The sequence below is a fragment of the Dermacentor silvarum genome, chromosome 4, assembly GCF_013339745.2.
Source record: "Dermacentor silvarum isolate Dsil-2018 chromosome 4, BIME_Dsil_1.4, whole genome shotgun sequence".
Classification (NCBI taxonomy): Eukaryota; Metazoa; Arthropoda; class Arachnida; order Ixodida; family Ixodidae; genus Dermacentor; species Dermacentor silvarum.
The window spans coordinates 19,322,792-19,340,810 of NC_051157.2; the positions used below are offsets into that span (position 1 = coordinate 19,322,792).

Below are 18,019 nucleotides of genomic sequence, written 5' to 3' on the forward strand. Positions count from 1 at the left end.
ACGCAGAGGAGTTGAATTTGGTCACTCCTTGCTACATAGTAACTTCACAGAAATAATGTCACTGCTCAAGTTTCGAAATATCCGTTCCCCCCTCCCGAGACAACTCTACGAGACAACTCGACGTGGAGTTGTCTTATATATATCGGCGCCGTTGTTAGGCCTCTGGATTCCTCGTAAACGGGCGTACGTGCCATTGAATGGTTTTAATTCCGCCATGGCAACTTGCGCCCTAATGCTAATACAGAAAGTACTGACTACATCTGGTTAATTAATGAGGTTGTTAGTGGTTATCAAGCCATCCTCGAAGTCCGCTGTCGCGAAAGGCTTCCTACCGAAAAAAAAATTATAATTATTTTGGCAGCCTTCGATAAAAACGCCTTGCATATCTCATCTGGCGGAGCCGAGAAAGCGGACATCCGCATCTAGCGCCACTCACGTGATGCGACAGTAACAGGAAATAAAGAATCACCCACTCCCGTTCCCTTGATCAGCTGCCTGTGTTGGTATACAGCTACACGCTTCAGGAGCTGGCTCAACTGCGCAGTTGGTGCCCTAAGCCAACGCCTCCCAGAGGAGGCATTGCCTAAACCCGACTCGCGGGACACAGCCCGCGACGTGGCTTATGCGGGGCTGGAAAACGGTACACTTAACTCGCGATTGGTGTCCAGCAAAGTATGTAGCTGCGTCAAAGTCTGAGGCTGTGAGTTTCATACTTAGTGAAGAGAATTACAACCCTCCGACATACGCACGCCTTTTCTTCTACCTTACATGAGTATGGGGAAATAATACTTGCCTTTGCGAATGGCGCCGGCGACTGGTTGTCAGATGAAAGCAATGAAAGTGACATAAATAAATTACGAGTTCGCTGGGTGGAGCACACTCAGCACAGGATCGAGTTAGTGTGGTGTATGTACATACATATACGTGACCGTGCAGTAAAACACTGGGTGGCTACCGCATCCTATATTATATTTTGTCGAACTGTGAACAATCTATCCTGTCTTTATTTGAAAGTCGTTCTGGCTACTTGCTTGCATTTACGTTGACCGACCCAAATAGCTTCTTCTGTGAATCCGCACCGAACCCCGAAAAAAATATATTTCCTTGTGGGTCCGTTACAGCATGATATATGTAAGAACAGTTGTATTTAAGTCCATAATTGAATTCATGCATTGTCGTTATGCCACCTTTTCCTGCTTGCTCCGGCGCACTGACACCCTAAAATGTGGATAGGAATATGCCTTCAGCTGTGACCCTTTCATAAATACGCTTAACGTCCGCCGCCCCGCCCCCTCAACTTTCCACACATCTTTGGGAGTTCTTGTATCCTTTTTGCTAGTTGTGGAGGTTAGCATGCAGTGTTCTAGTGCAGTCAACCGGGGCTCAATCGCCTGGTGTCGCAATAACGGAAGAACAACTCAAGGCTAGAAGTGCAGGAAGCCTGTTGTTTTCAGGAGATTACTTTTTCTGTGATTTGTTCAACATGGCGGCTGTAGAGGTGCGCAGTTCGGTGATTCCGTTTATAGCCTTACCAGCAGCTTACTACGGCCACAAATTGAGGCCAGCAAGACACGGATAACATGAACACGGCCAAAAAGACACGTGCAACATCGATGTAGCGTTGTAGCCGTGCACAGTTGCAGTGCCTCAAAAAGTGGGTTTGCGGCGTAGTCAGGAGGACAGCAATATTTCAAGTTTGTTAGCTGTAGTGCTTCTTTATTTATTGGCAGGTTGTTTGTCACAAGCTATGAGTGTCCAGGTGTGTTTTCGGCTTGACGTGTCGTGCCAATCAAATAACAAATGTAAATAAACAAGCGCAAACATCACTGTGGCCAACTGAATCGATTTGAATTGCCGTGGTCATGTGACCATTAAACCTAACGTAATAAGAATAATTTTTATAAATAAGCTTTTTTCTTCAAATTTTAGCATGAACACATTTGTTCAAAGCTTTAGAAACAAAACATTTACAAAGTCTGAAGAAAATCGCAAGGGGGTGCAGGCACCTCAGGGAACAGCAGGCCGTAGAGTATAAAACTCCGCGCCCCGCCGATTCCGCCATGTTTTGGTCGATGTTATGCTTCAACAGTGATTGAACGAGCATCGCCAAACTTTCTCTCTCTCTTTCTCCTAACCTTTCTTGCTAAATTTCTCTTGAAATACAGTTTGAGATCCCGTCCGCAAAAAACCGACGAAGATGGCCGCTACTCAGCCCCGTCAGAACTACCACGTCGATTGCGAAGCCCGCATCAACAAGCAGATCAACATGGAACTCTACGCGAGCTACGTCTACACATCAATGGTAATACAACGAACGCAGATTTCCAGTAATGGCACGGCCACTCACCTCCAATACTTGTGTCGTCTGTCGTATGCGGGATCCCCACTGTCAGGTTTTCAGTGAAGCAAACACGGGTTGCGTCATAGTTCGCTAGCAAAGTAACGGGTGAACACATGACTTTTCAGCGAGGTCGACGCGACCGCGTTTAGCTTGTAATAGTTACAGCTTAAGTTGCATATTCACCCATCGTGCACGTGACGTCTGCTAGTAGTGTGTTGTTTTCTCTTTCCCGCGTTTTGGAGATCCGGGCCAGCGCGTGCAAAAACGCCTGCCAATGTCGCCGCCCTCTGAAACGGCGTAGACGATTCTGTTGGAAGCATCGTCAGTTCCGCTTGGTAACTATTAACTAGGGGCACCCTCTGGCAGTCGCGAGGTTATTGCGCTTCCTAAGGCAATCACCATTGCCAAGTCCGTCGTTATCTGTTGGCAACGGCTCAACATTTTTTGTGCCCAATATCGCTACCAGCGTTGCTCGGCCATCAAAATCATTCGCTGTCGTTTTGTTGCGAACAAAACTGATTCCCTCGCCGAAATGCGGGTTGTATTCTTGTTGCTGTGTCGTAAACAAATGGAAAGGTGCAAAGCACCTTTTATGCAAAGAGGTGCAAGGACTATTGATGTGCAAAGGACCATTTAGCATGGTGCATTGTGTAGGATAATTATATAATGAAGGCTGAAAGAAGATGGAGAGTGCGTAATCGCGAGCAGTGTTGCTCCAGCTGTCACATTTTATAAATGGAAGTCATAAGGCTGTTCTAAAGATTTCTTTTTAATGACACGGTAGATGTGACAGTCAAATTTTTTGTTCACAATCATGCTTCATGACTGGCATGGGATAGGGAATCGTGATTGTAAAGGAGTGTCCCCGTATGTTGGTTCCCTTCCAAACGTGAGTAACAAAAGTTAACCTCCTCAGAGATCATGGAGAAAGTCTGCTGCTTGAAATATTCGTCAGCATCAGCATACATTACCATTATTATGGGATACCTACATCAGGTGGCACTAGTGTTCAGAGGTAATCGCCTGGATATGAGTAATAATTCTGGTGTCCATTATTTGTTTTGTTTTCACTGTGTAGCGCAGACAGGTGAAATGCCCCCATTAAAGACCCTATATGTTTGGAGCAGTGGTACTCCTTCTAGAGGGTTGCCTATTTCTGCCTCCCTGGAATTCATTGATGCCACCAACTAGTGCTGCTTGGAAGGTTTCAGACCCTTTTATCAGCAACTCACTGAGAGAACAGTGTGAGTGAAGAGTACATGAAGGCAGTGGTAATTGTCGGTTTAGCCCAAAGGCGAAGCATTGAAAGCGATAGCAAGGTTCAGTGTTGTGCTGTAGGCAGCTCGGAATGATCAGTGTACCAGTACTGTTGCGCCTCGGTGGTGCACGAGACAAGACTGAAGGAAAATCATCGGCATTGGTCACCATCCAAAGAAAAGATTACATAAATTAGCTTGATGTTCACCACAGTGTGGTATGCACATGGCTGCTCAACCGGAGCGCTATGTGTGTGCACAACACTCATGTTAACAGTGGAAGCCAGAACTTTGTCCTGGCTCCCGCAGATCCGATTGACCGTTGTGCAACAGTGCATTTACTTGGCTTCATCACTTTTGGGGCCAAACATACTTAGCATCTCTGGAAGCCTTCTGATCCTTCACGTACAGCACATGTGTCGTCGATAGCAGGGCAGCACAACAATATTGATGGTGCAAGTGCTCCTTGAGTTTCCGTACATTTACTATCGCAATAAAATGATAGTTCTTTGAGAGCATATAGGGACTGTAGTACTATTGAACTGTAGTGCTGTCTGTAGGGAGTTAAACAAAATATCCTAGTGAATGTGGGTGCTCAGTAATGCGGCTCAAATAACATATTAGTGCTATAGGTCCTAGTGGAAGCACCATATTTACAAGCTATTCCTTGTAAGGCTAGTTAATCATGCAGGGCAAGGAGTTTCTCTTTATGATACTGTATGTTAGGTTGTCATGCTTTTCTGAATGGATTGGAAACTTGGTTGTGGTTTTAGTTGTCACTTCCAGTTGCTATGGCCCTTATGGTCCACTTGCACTTTGGGCCATGGTTTGGTGGTACTGAGGTGTTGGGTTTGTCTATAGGAAAGTAATGCTCATTCTGCATGAACATTGAACATTTTATCAATAAGGCGTGAATGTGTGGCCGTCAATATTTACGCAACTCTGCTATGACAACCACTGGCATTATGATGAATCGTGGACATAGTGGTGGCTTGTTGTTTGCATGCATTCTCTCATAAATCTTCATAAAATTAATAATACTGCAGTAAAGTTCTAGTGCTTACTTTAAATAGTTATAAATGAAAGCTAGCACTGTGACATGAACTGAAAGAACACTTTCTGAAATGAACGATCAATTTTTTTTGCTCATTTCACTTCAACCACACCTGAAGGTTGTTGCTAGCAGAATTCGGAAAATGTGTTCGTGTCGTACCTGACCATTTTGTCTTTTGAATGTCGCATGGTCCTAACCGTGCTCATGAATCTGTTGTCTAGATTCGTTGCTCATGTGCTAGTTCTTGCAAATTGAACTGAACATGATTAGTGTCAGCATTAGTTGAAAGTGCCCAGCCAAGAGAAAGCTTTAGCTCTAGGCTAACTCTGATTTTTCTATTTTTAAACTGACAAAGTTTTCTTTCAGCACTCTATAATCGTTAATTGTGCAGTAATAGGTTGATTAGTAGAAGAGAAAATGAAGGCCAGTTTTATTTTCTAAATTTCGCGCTGAAACCCAAGCGCCAGTTCATCAGGTGACATCACCGACTTCAGAGTATTTAATTGCAGTTGAGCCGCTGTCGTCGCTCATTAAATTTTCTTGAAACTTGCCAAGGTGGGCGACGTCCCCGCGAGTCTCTCATTTTGCCATCTTTTGTGGCTTACCAACCTCCTCTCGTGGTAAAAGTGGTTTTTTTGGTATTGTGGAACATTAATTTAATAATTCACCTCGAATTGTTTTTCTCTTTAGCGTCCCTTAGTATGTACCCTTAGAATTTAGAAGGCTAAATTCTACTGACTGTTTAGAATAGAACTACAAGTTAGTGGTTCAAATAAAAAAAAAAAAGTTGTCACAAATCTGAAATAAAGGCCATTGAAGCATATAGTTTACGTCAGTCACTCTGCACCACAAATGGATATTACAATTCTGTAAAGTGTATCTCTTAGATCGGTTAAAGCAGGAAACTATGTATTTGTTTTAGTTTATATCATCGGTTATGCAAGTTCTGCAGAAGAAAAGCAGAGGGCCCAATATGGACCCTTGTGGGACACTAGATGTTACGGCAGAATTAGGTGAACAAAAATCATTAGCTGTCGCATACTGGCTATGGTTCGAGAGAAATTCCTTAATTCATGCAAGTACACTGGGGTCTGTGTTCAGTTGATTAAGCTTGAAGATAAGTAGATCGTGTGAGAGTCAAATACTTTAGCAAAATCTAAATATATGCAATCAGTATCAAAGTCATGACCCGCGTTAATGAACAAGTCGTTAGTAAAACAGCAATTGCGTTTCGCACGAAACTGCTTTAATGAATCCATGCTGATAAATACTGAAGAAGGAATTGGACTCGAGGAATTCAGTGAGGTGTGGTATGATATGTTCTAAGATTTTTACTGGAATGGATAATGATATGGGGCAGTAATTATTGGGGGAATGTACATTACCAGATGTATGCACAGAGACCACCTTCCCTATCTTCCAGTTAGAGGGCAGTGTAGACATCTGTAATGACTATTCAAAAAGCTTTGACAATATCATTGAGAAATAAACTTGTGTACACTTGATCATTTTTGATGAGATACAATCTGGGCTGGCCGATGAAGACACTTTTAAATTGACAATCAGCCTTTCGACACCAACTGCATCAATAGCGATGGGATCCATTGGTAAGAAGTTGGTTTTTGGTATATGCGGAAATACAGTGGGGGTGCTCTTATTAAAATGAGTAAGAAACACATTGTTCAGAACATTGCAGCATTCGTTTTGAACTACTAGAACATTAGATTGGATTAATTGCATGTGTGTCCTTTTAGAACCGTTAATAATACTACAAAATTTATGGCGGTTAGAAAGCAGTAGCTAAGGAAGAGTTATCGCACTTACCCTCGGTGGCAAAGAAATACCCACAGTAAATCGCGTCCGCATCCTCGGCTTCCACATACAACAGGACGGCAGAGGCGCATACACCATCCAACGTCTCAAGCAGACCACCTTCCAAGTCGTGTGAGTGGTCAGCCGCATCGCCACCAAACTATACGGCCTGAAAGAAGACGACGTGACCCAGCTCGGTGGGGGGGGGGGTCCAGGCTCTGATAAACAGCCGCATTGACTACGGTGCCCTGTACCTGCCCCTCACTCTCAAAGAGAAAGATCAACTAGACATACTTCTGCGGAAAGCAAGCAAGCAAGCGCTTGGCTTACCACCGGGAACAGCCACACTCAAGCTCGAAGCCCTAGGAGTCCATAACACAGTAAGAGAAATTGGAAACGCCCACCTCACAAGCCAACGAGAACGCCTAGCCTTCACTCCAACAGGCAAGAAGCTCCTAGCGCGCCTAAGCTACCCCACACAGGGCCGAGGCCACGGAAAATCGATCTATCTAACCCCCAACATCCGGGAGCATATCAAGGTAGCCGCCATCCCCAGAAGCATGCACCCGGAACATCATGCTGGTCATCGCCAAGCTCGCGCAGACTCTTCAGACAAGATGCGGTAACCTCCCCACCATACTATACACAGATGCCGCGCAGTCCCCCCTAAAAGCAGCCATGGCAGTCAGCGTTGTTGACCATAACCTTCAAGAGGTGGTCTTGATGACGGTCCGCACTGCCAACTCCCTCGAAGCGGAGGAGACAGCCATCACCTCAGCCATCACCTCTAGTCAAACCAAAGAACACGTTACAACTATTACTGACTCCAAGCAGCTTGCCCTAGCTATCTATGCCAGAGGCAGAATATCTTCCATCGCCGCCCGACTCCTCAAACAAGCCTCCCAATTCCCCAACGTTGAAATAGTATGGACTCCAGGACACGAGTCCCTCCGTGGAAATCGGCGTGCACATGCTGTAGCCCGAGCTCATGCCACCCGGGCACCACAAGAGAGGGATACGACCGCATCTATGGAGCCCGTACCTTTACATTCATCATCATCAGCAGCCTATTTTATGTACACTGCAGGACAGAGGCCTCTCCCTGCGATCTCCAATTACCCCTGTATTGCGCTAGCGTATTCCAACTTGCGCCTGCAAATTTCCTAACTTCATCATCCCACCTGGTTTTCTGCCGACTTCGACTGCGCTTCCCTTCTCTTGGTATCCATTCTGTAACCCTAATGGTCCACCGGTTATCCATCCTACGCATTACATGGCCTGCCCAGCTCCATTTCTTCCGCTTAATGTCAACTAGATTATCGGCTATCCCCGTTTGTTCTCTGATCCACACTGCTCTCTTCCTGTCTCTTAACGTTAGTCCTAAGATTTTTTGTTCCATCGCTCTTTGTGCAGTCCTTAACTTGTTCTCGAGCTTCTTTGTTAACCTCCAAGTTTCTGCCCCATATGTTAGCACCGGTAGAATGCAATGATTGTACACTTTTCTTTTCAACGACAGTGGTAAGCTCCCAGTTAGGATTTGGCAATGCCTGCCGTATGCACTCCAACCCAATTTTTTTCTTCTGTAAATTTCTTTCTCGTGATCAGGGTCCACTGTGAGTAAATTGACCTAGATAACCGTACTCCTTTACACACTCTAGAGGCTGACTGGCGATCCTGAATTCTTGTTCCCTTGCTAGGCTATTGAACATATCTTTGTCTTCTGCATATTAATCTTCAGCCCCACTCTTACACTTTCTCGGTTAAGGTCCTCAATCATTTGCTGTAATTCATCTCCATTGTTGCTGAATAGGACAATGTCATCAGCAAATCGGAGGTTGCATTACCTTTACATTACAACGCCATATTACAACACCACAGATTGAACAGACAATACTCACCCCCACGCAAGACCCTCTCACGCAAAGACGCAGTAGCATGGCGACAATTACAAACCAAAGCATACCGCCATTTAAGCTGATTACACGCAATACACCCTGCACTGTACTCGTACAAATCCCCCCTTTGTATCGACTACGCTTCCTTATATCGCACCGCATGGGCGTGCCCCAAAATACAGGTAGCCCCGCATATACCCAACCCCACACCCGAGCAGTGGGAGGCCGTTCTGACTAGCTCGGGTGTGGGGGTGGGGCTCGTAACCAGCAACAACTGGTGCTGCGTGCCCGGGAGACGGCAAGAGCCGCAGGAGCCCTGGACTGAGGGCACCTCCCAGCACAAGCAGGGAGACACCTGCTTGTTTGTTCTTCTTTCTTAATGTTTTTCCTCCTCCTCCTCCTCTTCCCTTCTTGGCTTTTGAAAGCGCAGTATGGAATTCTTGGTTAAATTTTTGATAGCAAGACCAATGGTCTGTTCTGGCTGTTAGTTTTGCGTGTTGAAATATCTGCTTCTTTTTGTTGCGCATGCACTTTAACGTGTTATGAAATCACAGAGAGCGAGGACTTTATGAAATTTTTCTTTTAGGTACAAAACGATCAATTAGAGACAAGAGTTTGTTTTTATAAAGCAACCAGTTGTCTTCAACCAATCTCTGCTCAAAACCAGCAAAAAAAAAAAAATCAACAAAGGCCTGCTGGAATTCATTCCAGTAATGTCTGCTTTACTGTTGTCTTGGATATGACACTGGTTTTTTTTGCTTGTTGGAAACCCGTGCCCGTAGAGTGAAGTGAATTCTAGAGTGGTCACTAATTCCCGGTGAATGAGTTAAGCAGGAAGCTAGGTCTGGTGTAGCTGTAAGTATTAGGCCTAGAATGTCAGCAGAAGTCGGGAGTTATGCGAGTGGGAAAGTGAACGAGCTGAGTTGAAATCCTGACAAAAAAAGTAAAAATTTCCGTGCTTTCAGCTGAGTTGTGTTATAAGCAAACCGAAGCGCTTTCCCACTCGATGTCCGCCAAGTATGAGGAGGGGCAATTTTGGGTATGTGGGGGGACGAGTAGCTGATTGACAACATCGTGCAGGTCATTGCAGAAGGACATCATCAATAGCGGAAGACAATTCGACACGCTCTGTTCATTAGAAAGGAAAATAGAGGCGTTTTTTGCACGGGATGGTAGGCAGACATAGCTATGATGCACTTCTAGCACGTGCAGATACAGTGGCCGCACTATATTACATATCTGCCGATTGTAGTAAATCAGTTTCGCGTACGCTGTCAGTTACTGCGCAGTCAACGTACATTTTTTAAAAATTCATGATCAGTTTTCATGCGAAGTGAGGACGGCTGCCCTGCTACCTTTGCAAATTCTGTGAGTTTCGCGTAGCTCTGCAAAAATCTTGGCTAGCTGATAAGACAAAACATATTGACCAAGACCTTCTGACTGAACCCACATCTCAGTTGGGCAGTCCGGTACTCCAAAGAATAGGTTATCTCGTCTGGATTTGTCTTCAAGATCATCCAATCGGGAACTGAGTGCCTGGCCTTCCATTCTGACAGCTTCAGTGATTAGACGTAGGTCATCACTGAGAACTGCAGAATCGTCGAATGAGTCGACAAGATTCAACTGCGGTTAATGTTGCTGTTTACTCAAGTAAGCGACGGTTTGTACTAAGGCCTCCTGTTTTGTCTTTAGGTAGTCAAGAACTTTCATGACTTCAACATGACGGTGGTCAACTATTTCAGAAAGTTTAGTGATGGCATCAAGTATTCCTTTGTTAGTAGGACCAGGGTTTAGGTCAATCTCTCTGCAACATGGTAAGGGCTTTGTAACAAATATGCATTCGCACAAACACTCAAAGAGCACACTTGGGCACGGTAGGAGCAGTAGGCAGACGTTGCTAGTCCGCTTACTGTAGGGAGAGGAAGGTTTACCAATCTGCACAAAAAGCAAGATCGGGTTTATGAGCGACTGCATGGCTGCTGCTCCAGCGTGCCCGCTGAAGGGGCATAGGAATTCCAAGGTCCTTATATCCTCTCTTGTTGCTGCAGTTGCCTACAATGTTGTCGGCCAGCTGACCATGGAAGGGATGTCACCGTTAAAGCAGCGCTGATGACATGAAGGTGCATTATTGAACATCGGGGCCACACTGACAGCCACACTGTCAATGAACAGCCGGCAATCGCCAGGTCTGTAGGTTGTGGCCATGTGCCAAACCGAGCTATAAACTGCACAAAAAGCAAGATCAGGTTTATGAGCAACTGCATGGCTGCCACTTCACCGTGCCCACTCTTTTATGCCTGAATTTATTGTTAGGATTGTTACCAGCAAAAAACTGAAGTGTTAGTAACCTGGGGAGTTTATTGGTGCACTACTTTGGCTTGCCATTATCTTCCTTGCCTGCTAAACTAAGCAGGCTGTTTCAGTGGACATAACTGGAAGCCTTCAAGGTCTCTGTTGGTAAACAGTGAAAGGGTCTGTACTACAGTGAGTGAATTACATGTCCGGTGCTTAATATGTTCTGTTGGCTGTCTTACCGATGCTTGGCAGCCAGTATTGTTGCTGTCCTGAAGCTCCCTGGTTCTGATTGTAGTTATTCCTGGCTTGCAGGCCTACTACTTTGACCGCGATGATGTGGCATTGCCGGGATTCCACAAGTTTTTCAAGAAGAGCAGTGAGGAGGAGCGCGAGCATGCCGAGAAGCTGATGAAGTACCAGAACATGCGTGGAGGGCGTGTGGTGCTGCAGCCAATCCAGAAGCCAGCACAGGACGAATGGGGTGCAGGCTTAGACGCCATGCAGGCTGCGCTGGAGCTGGAGAAGACTGTCAACCAGTCACTGCTTGATCTGCACAAGCTGGCGACTGATCACAATGATGCTCAGGTGTGTGTCGTGTCAATGAGGTTGGATCTTTTTCATGATTGGGTTATGTATGGATGCTTGCTAGCAGCTTTTTGGAGCATCTTTGATTACTTGTTGCAAAGCTTTGAAAAGAAGCTGTCATGTTGGGTTGTCCTTTGAAAGTAGTTTCAAACATTTTCTATGTTCTTTCTGAACACTTGTGTTCTGGCACTGCCCTGGAGTGTTTGGCTAGAAAGTCGGAGTGGCTCGGAACACCAAGAGTCGGTAGACTGATGCAGTTTATGGAGGCAGACAATGGCTCGAATTTGTGAAAATGTGAACTTATGCGTTTCCCCTGACTTTTGTGCCTACTGTATTAAAGGACATCAAGGCTCTCAGACGCAGCACTGATAAGTGTACTGGCAGCGTTATTGAGTACGTGGAGAGAAAGCTCTTTAATGAAGCAGCGACTTCTGTTTGCATGTGTATAGTCTCCTACATGCTGCCCTAAAGGGTTGAGGGATTGAAAGGCCATAGGAAGGAGAAAGAAGAAACAGGGGTAAAAAAAGGAGCATGAAAAAATGCGGTTTCGGTGTTTACATGTTTTGTAGGAGGGAGAGAGACTCTATGTGAACTGTGAGGACAAAGTGATCAGTATGCAAGTGCCAGACTTTCGTCCTTAAAGAATGATTACTATCTTTCTTGCATCATGTTTGCACCCGAGCTGCCACTGGGTGCTAAGCGGGTGCAAACGACGCTGTCCGGTTGCCTTTTTTTCTGGTATACTCGTCTAGATATTGAGATGAAGGGGTGAAAAACACACGGGTTGGCACCACGACTGCAACAAAATTTCAACTTAGCTGATATTACGAGATGTCAGAGTTCAGAGTTATTCAGGGTTTACTGTAATTTTAATGGCACCCAGTTATTAATCCCTTGGTTGAGTTTTGACAAGTGAAGGACCAGTTTTTGTTGTGGAACATTGAAATGCCCTTGCATTGATGGCATGTTGCATTTTCTGTACTGCAGCTGTGCGACTTCCTGGAAAGTGAGTACCTGGCAGAGCAGGTGAAGTCCATCAAGGAGCTGTCTGATTACGTGACCAACCTGAAGCGTGTTGGCCCTGGCCTCGGAGAGTACATGTTTGACAAGGAGACCCTGTCAGACTAGGCTCTGCATGCAGACACAAGGCGTGGTCTGTTTGTTGGTGAAGGGCTTGTACTCGTTGTGCCACTGTGTACCATTTGGCCCTTTATACCATGCAAGAATAAAATAGTTAAAAGAAAGAGCAGTGGCGAAACTCATTTTCAGTGTTCCTTAGTTTCTTCTCTCCTCATTCTACTGTTAGTCAGCTCAACAATTTGTGCATGTGCATTCTGCAAGTGAGCCTTGCAGAGTATTTATAGAGCACCTTGGTACTTCAGTAGAGCCTGTTCCTCACTTGAAAAGGCTGGACAAGAAAGTGAAATGCAGCTGTTTGGAGTAAATTCTTCACCCTAAATGAAATATGTGCCCTTTGGGGGCATATCTTGTCCCCAAACAATAATTGCCTGCAATCCCCATTGTGAAGGTGGTTGGACAGCTGTAAATGACACCTAGAACGATTACTCATTGCGAGGTAGCTTGAAATTATTCACATGGTGACATTCACATGCACTTTACCTTATTATTTACCTAAGACGTTTCAACAGCTTGCACTTTGGCTTGCACCACTACTTTGTGCATTTTCAGAGTGGACCAGTGATAACAGAAATGCACTTATCCACACTCTCACTGCGCCTCGTATGGACACTGCTCTTCAGGAGTGCTCACTATATGTGGCCTTCCCATAGCACTGTCGCAACACAAATCAGTTGCTAGGCAGGGTTCTTCGTTTACATATGAAAGTGTAGTTGCATCACTCCCTGCTTCGTATGCTACAGTTGCCGCTTCCCGGCAATGGGTGTTCTGTGCTAAAGCCTCCGCACGCTTTGTTCAGTTCCTGTACACTTTTCTGCAGTAGTGTGGAGTGTTGCACAATATTCCACAGTAATGAGTAAGGCATACCTGCCAACCTGTTAACTTTTAAATTCGTATAAACTCCCGCTGAGACCACTAAAAAGGGAAGGGATAACTTGGATTTTGGTTTTCGTTAACGCTTGTCCCGAGTGCATGCCTTTCCAAGGGACATATAATCACTTTAATAAATATGATGTAACTTTAGACACAGCGCACAAGCAGCAACAAACTTGTTGGCACAGTAAATACTAGTGACAAGCAGCACGTTAACTACAAGGACTTTTCCAGCGACTGTTTCAGGAATTTGTCTATAAAATTGCTCAAAACAAGTATTCCTCCTGCATTCTTTAACCCTCAGAAGACTTCCAACAGGAGTTTCGAAATTGATGAACAAAACTGTTCCATGAACAGAGTTAATTAAAAAAAAAACTTAGTGCGATATTCGTAAAACGGACTGAAATTCGTAAACAATACGAAAAATTCAGGAGCGTTGGCAGGTATGTTAAACTTGCAGATGTGGTGTTCAAAATGTAAGAGATTAGACTGCTAGTCAAGATTTGGTCGAAGGTTGGTCTGAAATTGACTATGCTCTTGTGTGAGTGATAATGCGACGCGACTAGATTTTTTTGATTGCTTTTAAAAAGTTGTACATATGCTGCCGAAATGCTGATAGATAAAAGTAAACAACGCTGGGAAAAATAAAGTTGCACTTAATATTAGTCAAATAGAATTACAAAAACATTCTCTCATGAACATCTACCGTTGTTTGAGGCATTGTTAAAACATTGTATCGGAAGATGGGCAACCTGACAGAAGCTTCTGTCTTCACTGCTGCTGCCATTTAAGAATGATGTCCAGTCATCCAAAATGCCAATTTTGCATCGTTTTATTGAGAAAGTGTTATAAGCGCTTGAGGTTAGCTTTGATGATACTTCCAGTTGAAGTTTTATTTTTCCAGACTCCCCATTCTGCCACAAATGGCCAAATCTATCAAATAATAAAAGTTCAGTCATTTCATACGGTGCATGACATTGCTAGTAGAACGTTTCCAACAGAAATGTTTAACAGCGCATAGAAAAGCTGTCATTCAAATTGATAAATTTCTACAGGCACGGTAATAAAAGAGAGAACGCACAAAGGAAAGTGCCAGAAAACTACAGCTAGGTTGCTTTGTTGCATGGAAATCTGATATTGAAACATTGGGTGTAGCTATTTTGACGCTAATGCAGCTGCCTTCATGTGGCACGATTGCACAAGAATTCAAGGAGGCCATGTCCAGAGAGCAAAGGGGAACAGCAGATATTCTAGTTAACATTAAAGAAATGGAGCTGAGCAGGCCATGCATAGGGTAGATAACCGGTGGACCATTAGATTTACAGAATGGGTGCCAAGAGAAGGGAAGCGCAGTCGAGGATGGCAGAAAACTAGGTGGGGGGATGAAATTGGGAAATTTGCAGGTGGAAATTGGAATCGGCTAGCGCAAGACGGAGGTAATTAGAGAGCGCAGGGAAAGACCTTCGTCCTGCAGTGGACATAAAAATAGGTTGATGATGATGACCATATTGTTGAAAGTAACTTCTCATGCAAGAAGACATTTTAGTAAGCCTCCACATTGCAGCCCAGTAGCGCACCCAGGATCTCTGCCAGGGGGGGGGTTGACAGTTTGCCAATACCATCTAAACAGCACTAATTTCGACTTCTTCACGGGAAATTGTAAAAAATGCGCTTTTTGCGAGTGTGCAGACGATTGCGCATCTTACATCTTAGTTGCAGCACTCAAATGCGTAAGGAAAGAAAAGGGGTTATACAAAAGGGGGGGGTTACAACCCCCGAATCCCCCCCCCGTCGGTGCGCCACTGTTGCAGCCTTTTGCTTTGCAAGTCGTACCAGGCATTTGAGCTCAAAATGTGGGAGTTAACTAGGTGCATTGTAGACAGCATAAAATTTCATTGGTGTACTGCAGAAAACAAATTTCATTAAGTGCTTACCTAGTGCTTACAGGAGTGCTAGTTGGATGAACAGCGTCATGGAAATTGGGCTACACTTAAGAATTTAACTCTTTTTCTATGAGTGGGTTGCACTTTACCTCCACAAATGTGTCATATCAAGTTGCCCCCAGTAATACTCTTAAGTTACAAAACTACTACTGAATAAAACTGTCGACATCTGCAAGCTGTTCACTGTGGAGTAAAGCTGCCCTGATTCAGTAGTTGGATGGGCTCATCGACACAATCAGTGCTGAAAAGCATAGGTGGAATTTAAGGTCACTCCTGTAGTCACAATTCATCATAGTATTTATATGAAGGCAGGTTATGTACGTGTGAATACCAATTTCTAAGAATTGTACATGGATTGAATACATGAAAAACAAAGGCTTTCAATACATACTAAGCAGGATGAATAGCTGGGCACGTGATATGGTAACAGACTTTGTTGCAGCCAAGGACATAGACCGGGACAAGAACGCAAGTTGGTATTATGTTACACTACTACAAGGAAGTTTGAGCATTAAATACTTTTCTGTAGAGAGTACAAGGAGAAAGAAGCAGAGGGTAAAATGATAAAGTTAGCTTGTAACCTTTAATAGTATTGGCCATATTGTAAGTTCCAGTTGATTTGTCTGCACTTTCTGAACTTGTTCAGGAGGTGCTGCCAACTTCACCAGTTCAACATTGTGGCACCAGCATGTCTCCATTCATTTCAAACAGCGCAGACTTTGTGCAGCATTCCCTGCACTCACAGGAAATGTAGTGTAAGGCAGCTCCGCGAGAGCCTGCAATGAACTGGCGTGAACTAGTTTACGAAGTGCAGGGCAAATCAAGTGGCCCTGCAACTCAGCAGAAGACAGGTGTGTCACCAGAATCGGCCACTGCCAGCGGGAACACAACAAATGAACATGCAATGCTTTAAAGGTTAAGTCAATGATGCATTAACACTGGAGTGAAAATTACAATACTTGGCAAAGGATTATGGAAGTGCAAATCAGGTTAGTGAAAACATAGCTTTCAATAAAGATATCTACAGACAGCTTACAAATAAAATATTGGGTCCCTGCAAGTCATTCTGCATAAAGAAATAAACTGCTGCAATTTCTTTTACCATAATCTGGTTGTTTGTGTAGCTGTGTGCGTCCTGAAGCAGAAACTTGTCTTTCACTAGCTACAGCGTTTGCAATAACTTAATAAACAGTACAAGCAATGTACATGGAAGAGAGAAAGTGGTGGTTTTATTGGAGGGGTTTTTTAGTTTTTTCAGAGAGAGCAAAGGAAAGGCGAAAGGCAGGGAATAGTAGAATAGAAAATCTGTTTTGTTACCCTACACTAGGGGATGGAGAGATGAGAACATATAGAGAGTCAGAGCGCACAAACACAATTCCAGTCAGTCATGATCACAGCAGTGTCATGTGCGGCACAATGGACATTAAGCTAGAACCATTTTTGCAGGTTTGTTGTCCTTAATTGTTGCAGTGCTTTCATTCCAAAATCGTTTGTTCCAACAATTGTCTGTGATCAATGTGAGCTAGCGCAGCCGAGAGCGATAGTCTGTTAACTGCAACGAGGACAGTCACACAGAACATGTTTAAGGGCCTCCTTGCGACCACAGTCATCACAAGTTGCATTGTCGACAATAAAAAAAAAAAGTATTGCTTTGTAAAGGCCACTTCTAAGGCAGTAGAAAGGCTATGATAGACACTGAAGCGGATGGCTCTGGATTAAGTTCGTCTACCAAAGCATAGTACAGATGTGTTTTCGCATTCTGCCTCCATTAGAATGCAGTCACAGTGGCTGGGAATCATACCCACGACGTCATGCTACGCAGCAGAATGCCATAGTTACCAAGCCATCACAGTGGGTGGAAGAATAAAGGTGGGATGCAGCCTAACATGTTTACGGTGCAAACTGCAACAAAGTGAAGGAGCATTGCATACATTCAGCCATGCACGAGTATTTGGACATACTACTGAACACCAGATCCCAAGATGTGGATAGACTAACGAAGTACAACTTCAAAAATCACAGACACCTTTGTAACCTCAAGTGAAAGCTCAAAATTTCAAGGGATTAACATGGGCATCCAAACAAAAGGTAACTAAAAAGTGGCTGAGCTAGAAAAAAAGAATAATGCTTGTACAGAGATCAGAGGCTATATTTTGAAATTTGCCTTTGTTCCTTATTGTGCCTAAAAAACAATGAGACTTTCTCTTTTGGCCAAGTCACTAAGCTTCCTTGGGCTGCATACCTGGCGTTGATGTCACATAGGTTAAGACAAAATTATATGCAAGGATTCTAATATACTGAAGCTTTGCCTGTGACATACAAAGAGGGGGAAAGGGAGAGGGGGCTTTAGTGCTTGTGGTCCTAGTTTCATGCAAATATAACAAGAAAGTAGTCTCGACAAGCAGTGTTTTGAGTTAAAAATGCAACTACTAACTACAGTGGAATCTCGTTGATACGATTCTGCATGATACGTTTTTCTGGATAATACATTTGTTTCTTTTCCCGATAATATGATTTTCTGGTGATACACTTTATTTTCCGGTTCCCGTAAAGATCGTATCAACGAGATTTCACTGTACTTGAGTGACTGCACTGTGCACAGCCATTTGCATAAGCAATATATCACAAACTCCGTGAAATGCAACACACAATAGAGTTATGCTATCCCGTGCTTTGGCACTTTGCCATCATGCTGCTCGGCTGATATAAACCCAGACGAACATGTAGATGTTCTTTCTTTTCAAGCATCTTTACCAACTAGTGTAGCTGTGCTGATATACTGATATACAAGAAAAAAATTGAGATATTTCACATTCTTCAAACCAAAA

At 44.1% G+C, this 18,019-nt stretch overlaps 1 protein-coding gene across 1 annotated transcript; it reads left to right on the forward strand.

Annotated features, from left to right (window-relative positions):
• Nucleotides 1-2,041: 2,041 nt before the first annotated feature.
• Nucleotides 2,042-12,484, forward strand: LOC119449579 (soma ferritin). Its single transcript, XM_037712782.2, has 3 exons — nt 2,042-2,302; nt 10,966-11,238; nt 12,226-12,484. Exons 1-3 carry the CDS (start codon nt 2,198-2,200, stop codon nt 12,364-12,366), a joined length of 519 nt encoding a protein of 172 aa, XP_037568710.1. The 5' UTR covers nt 2,042-2,197; the 3' UTR covers nt 12,367-12,484.
• The last annotated feature ends 5,535 nt before the right edge of the window (nt 12,485-18,019 follow it).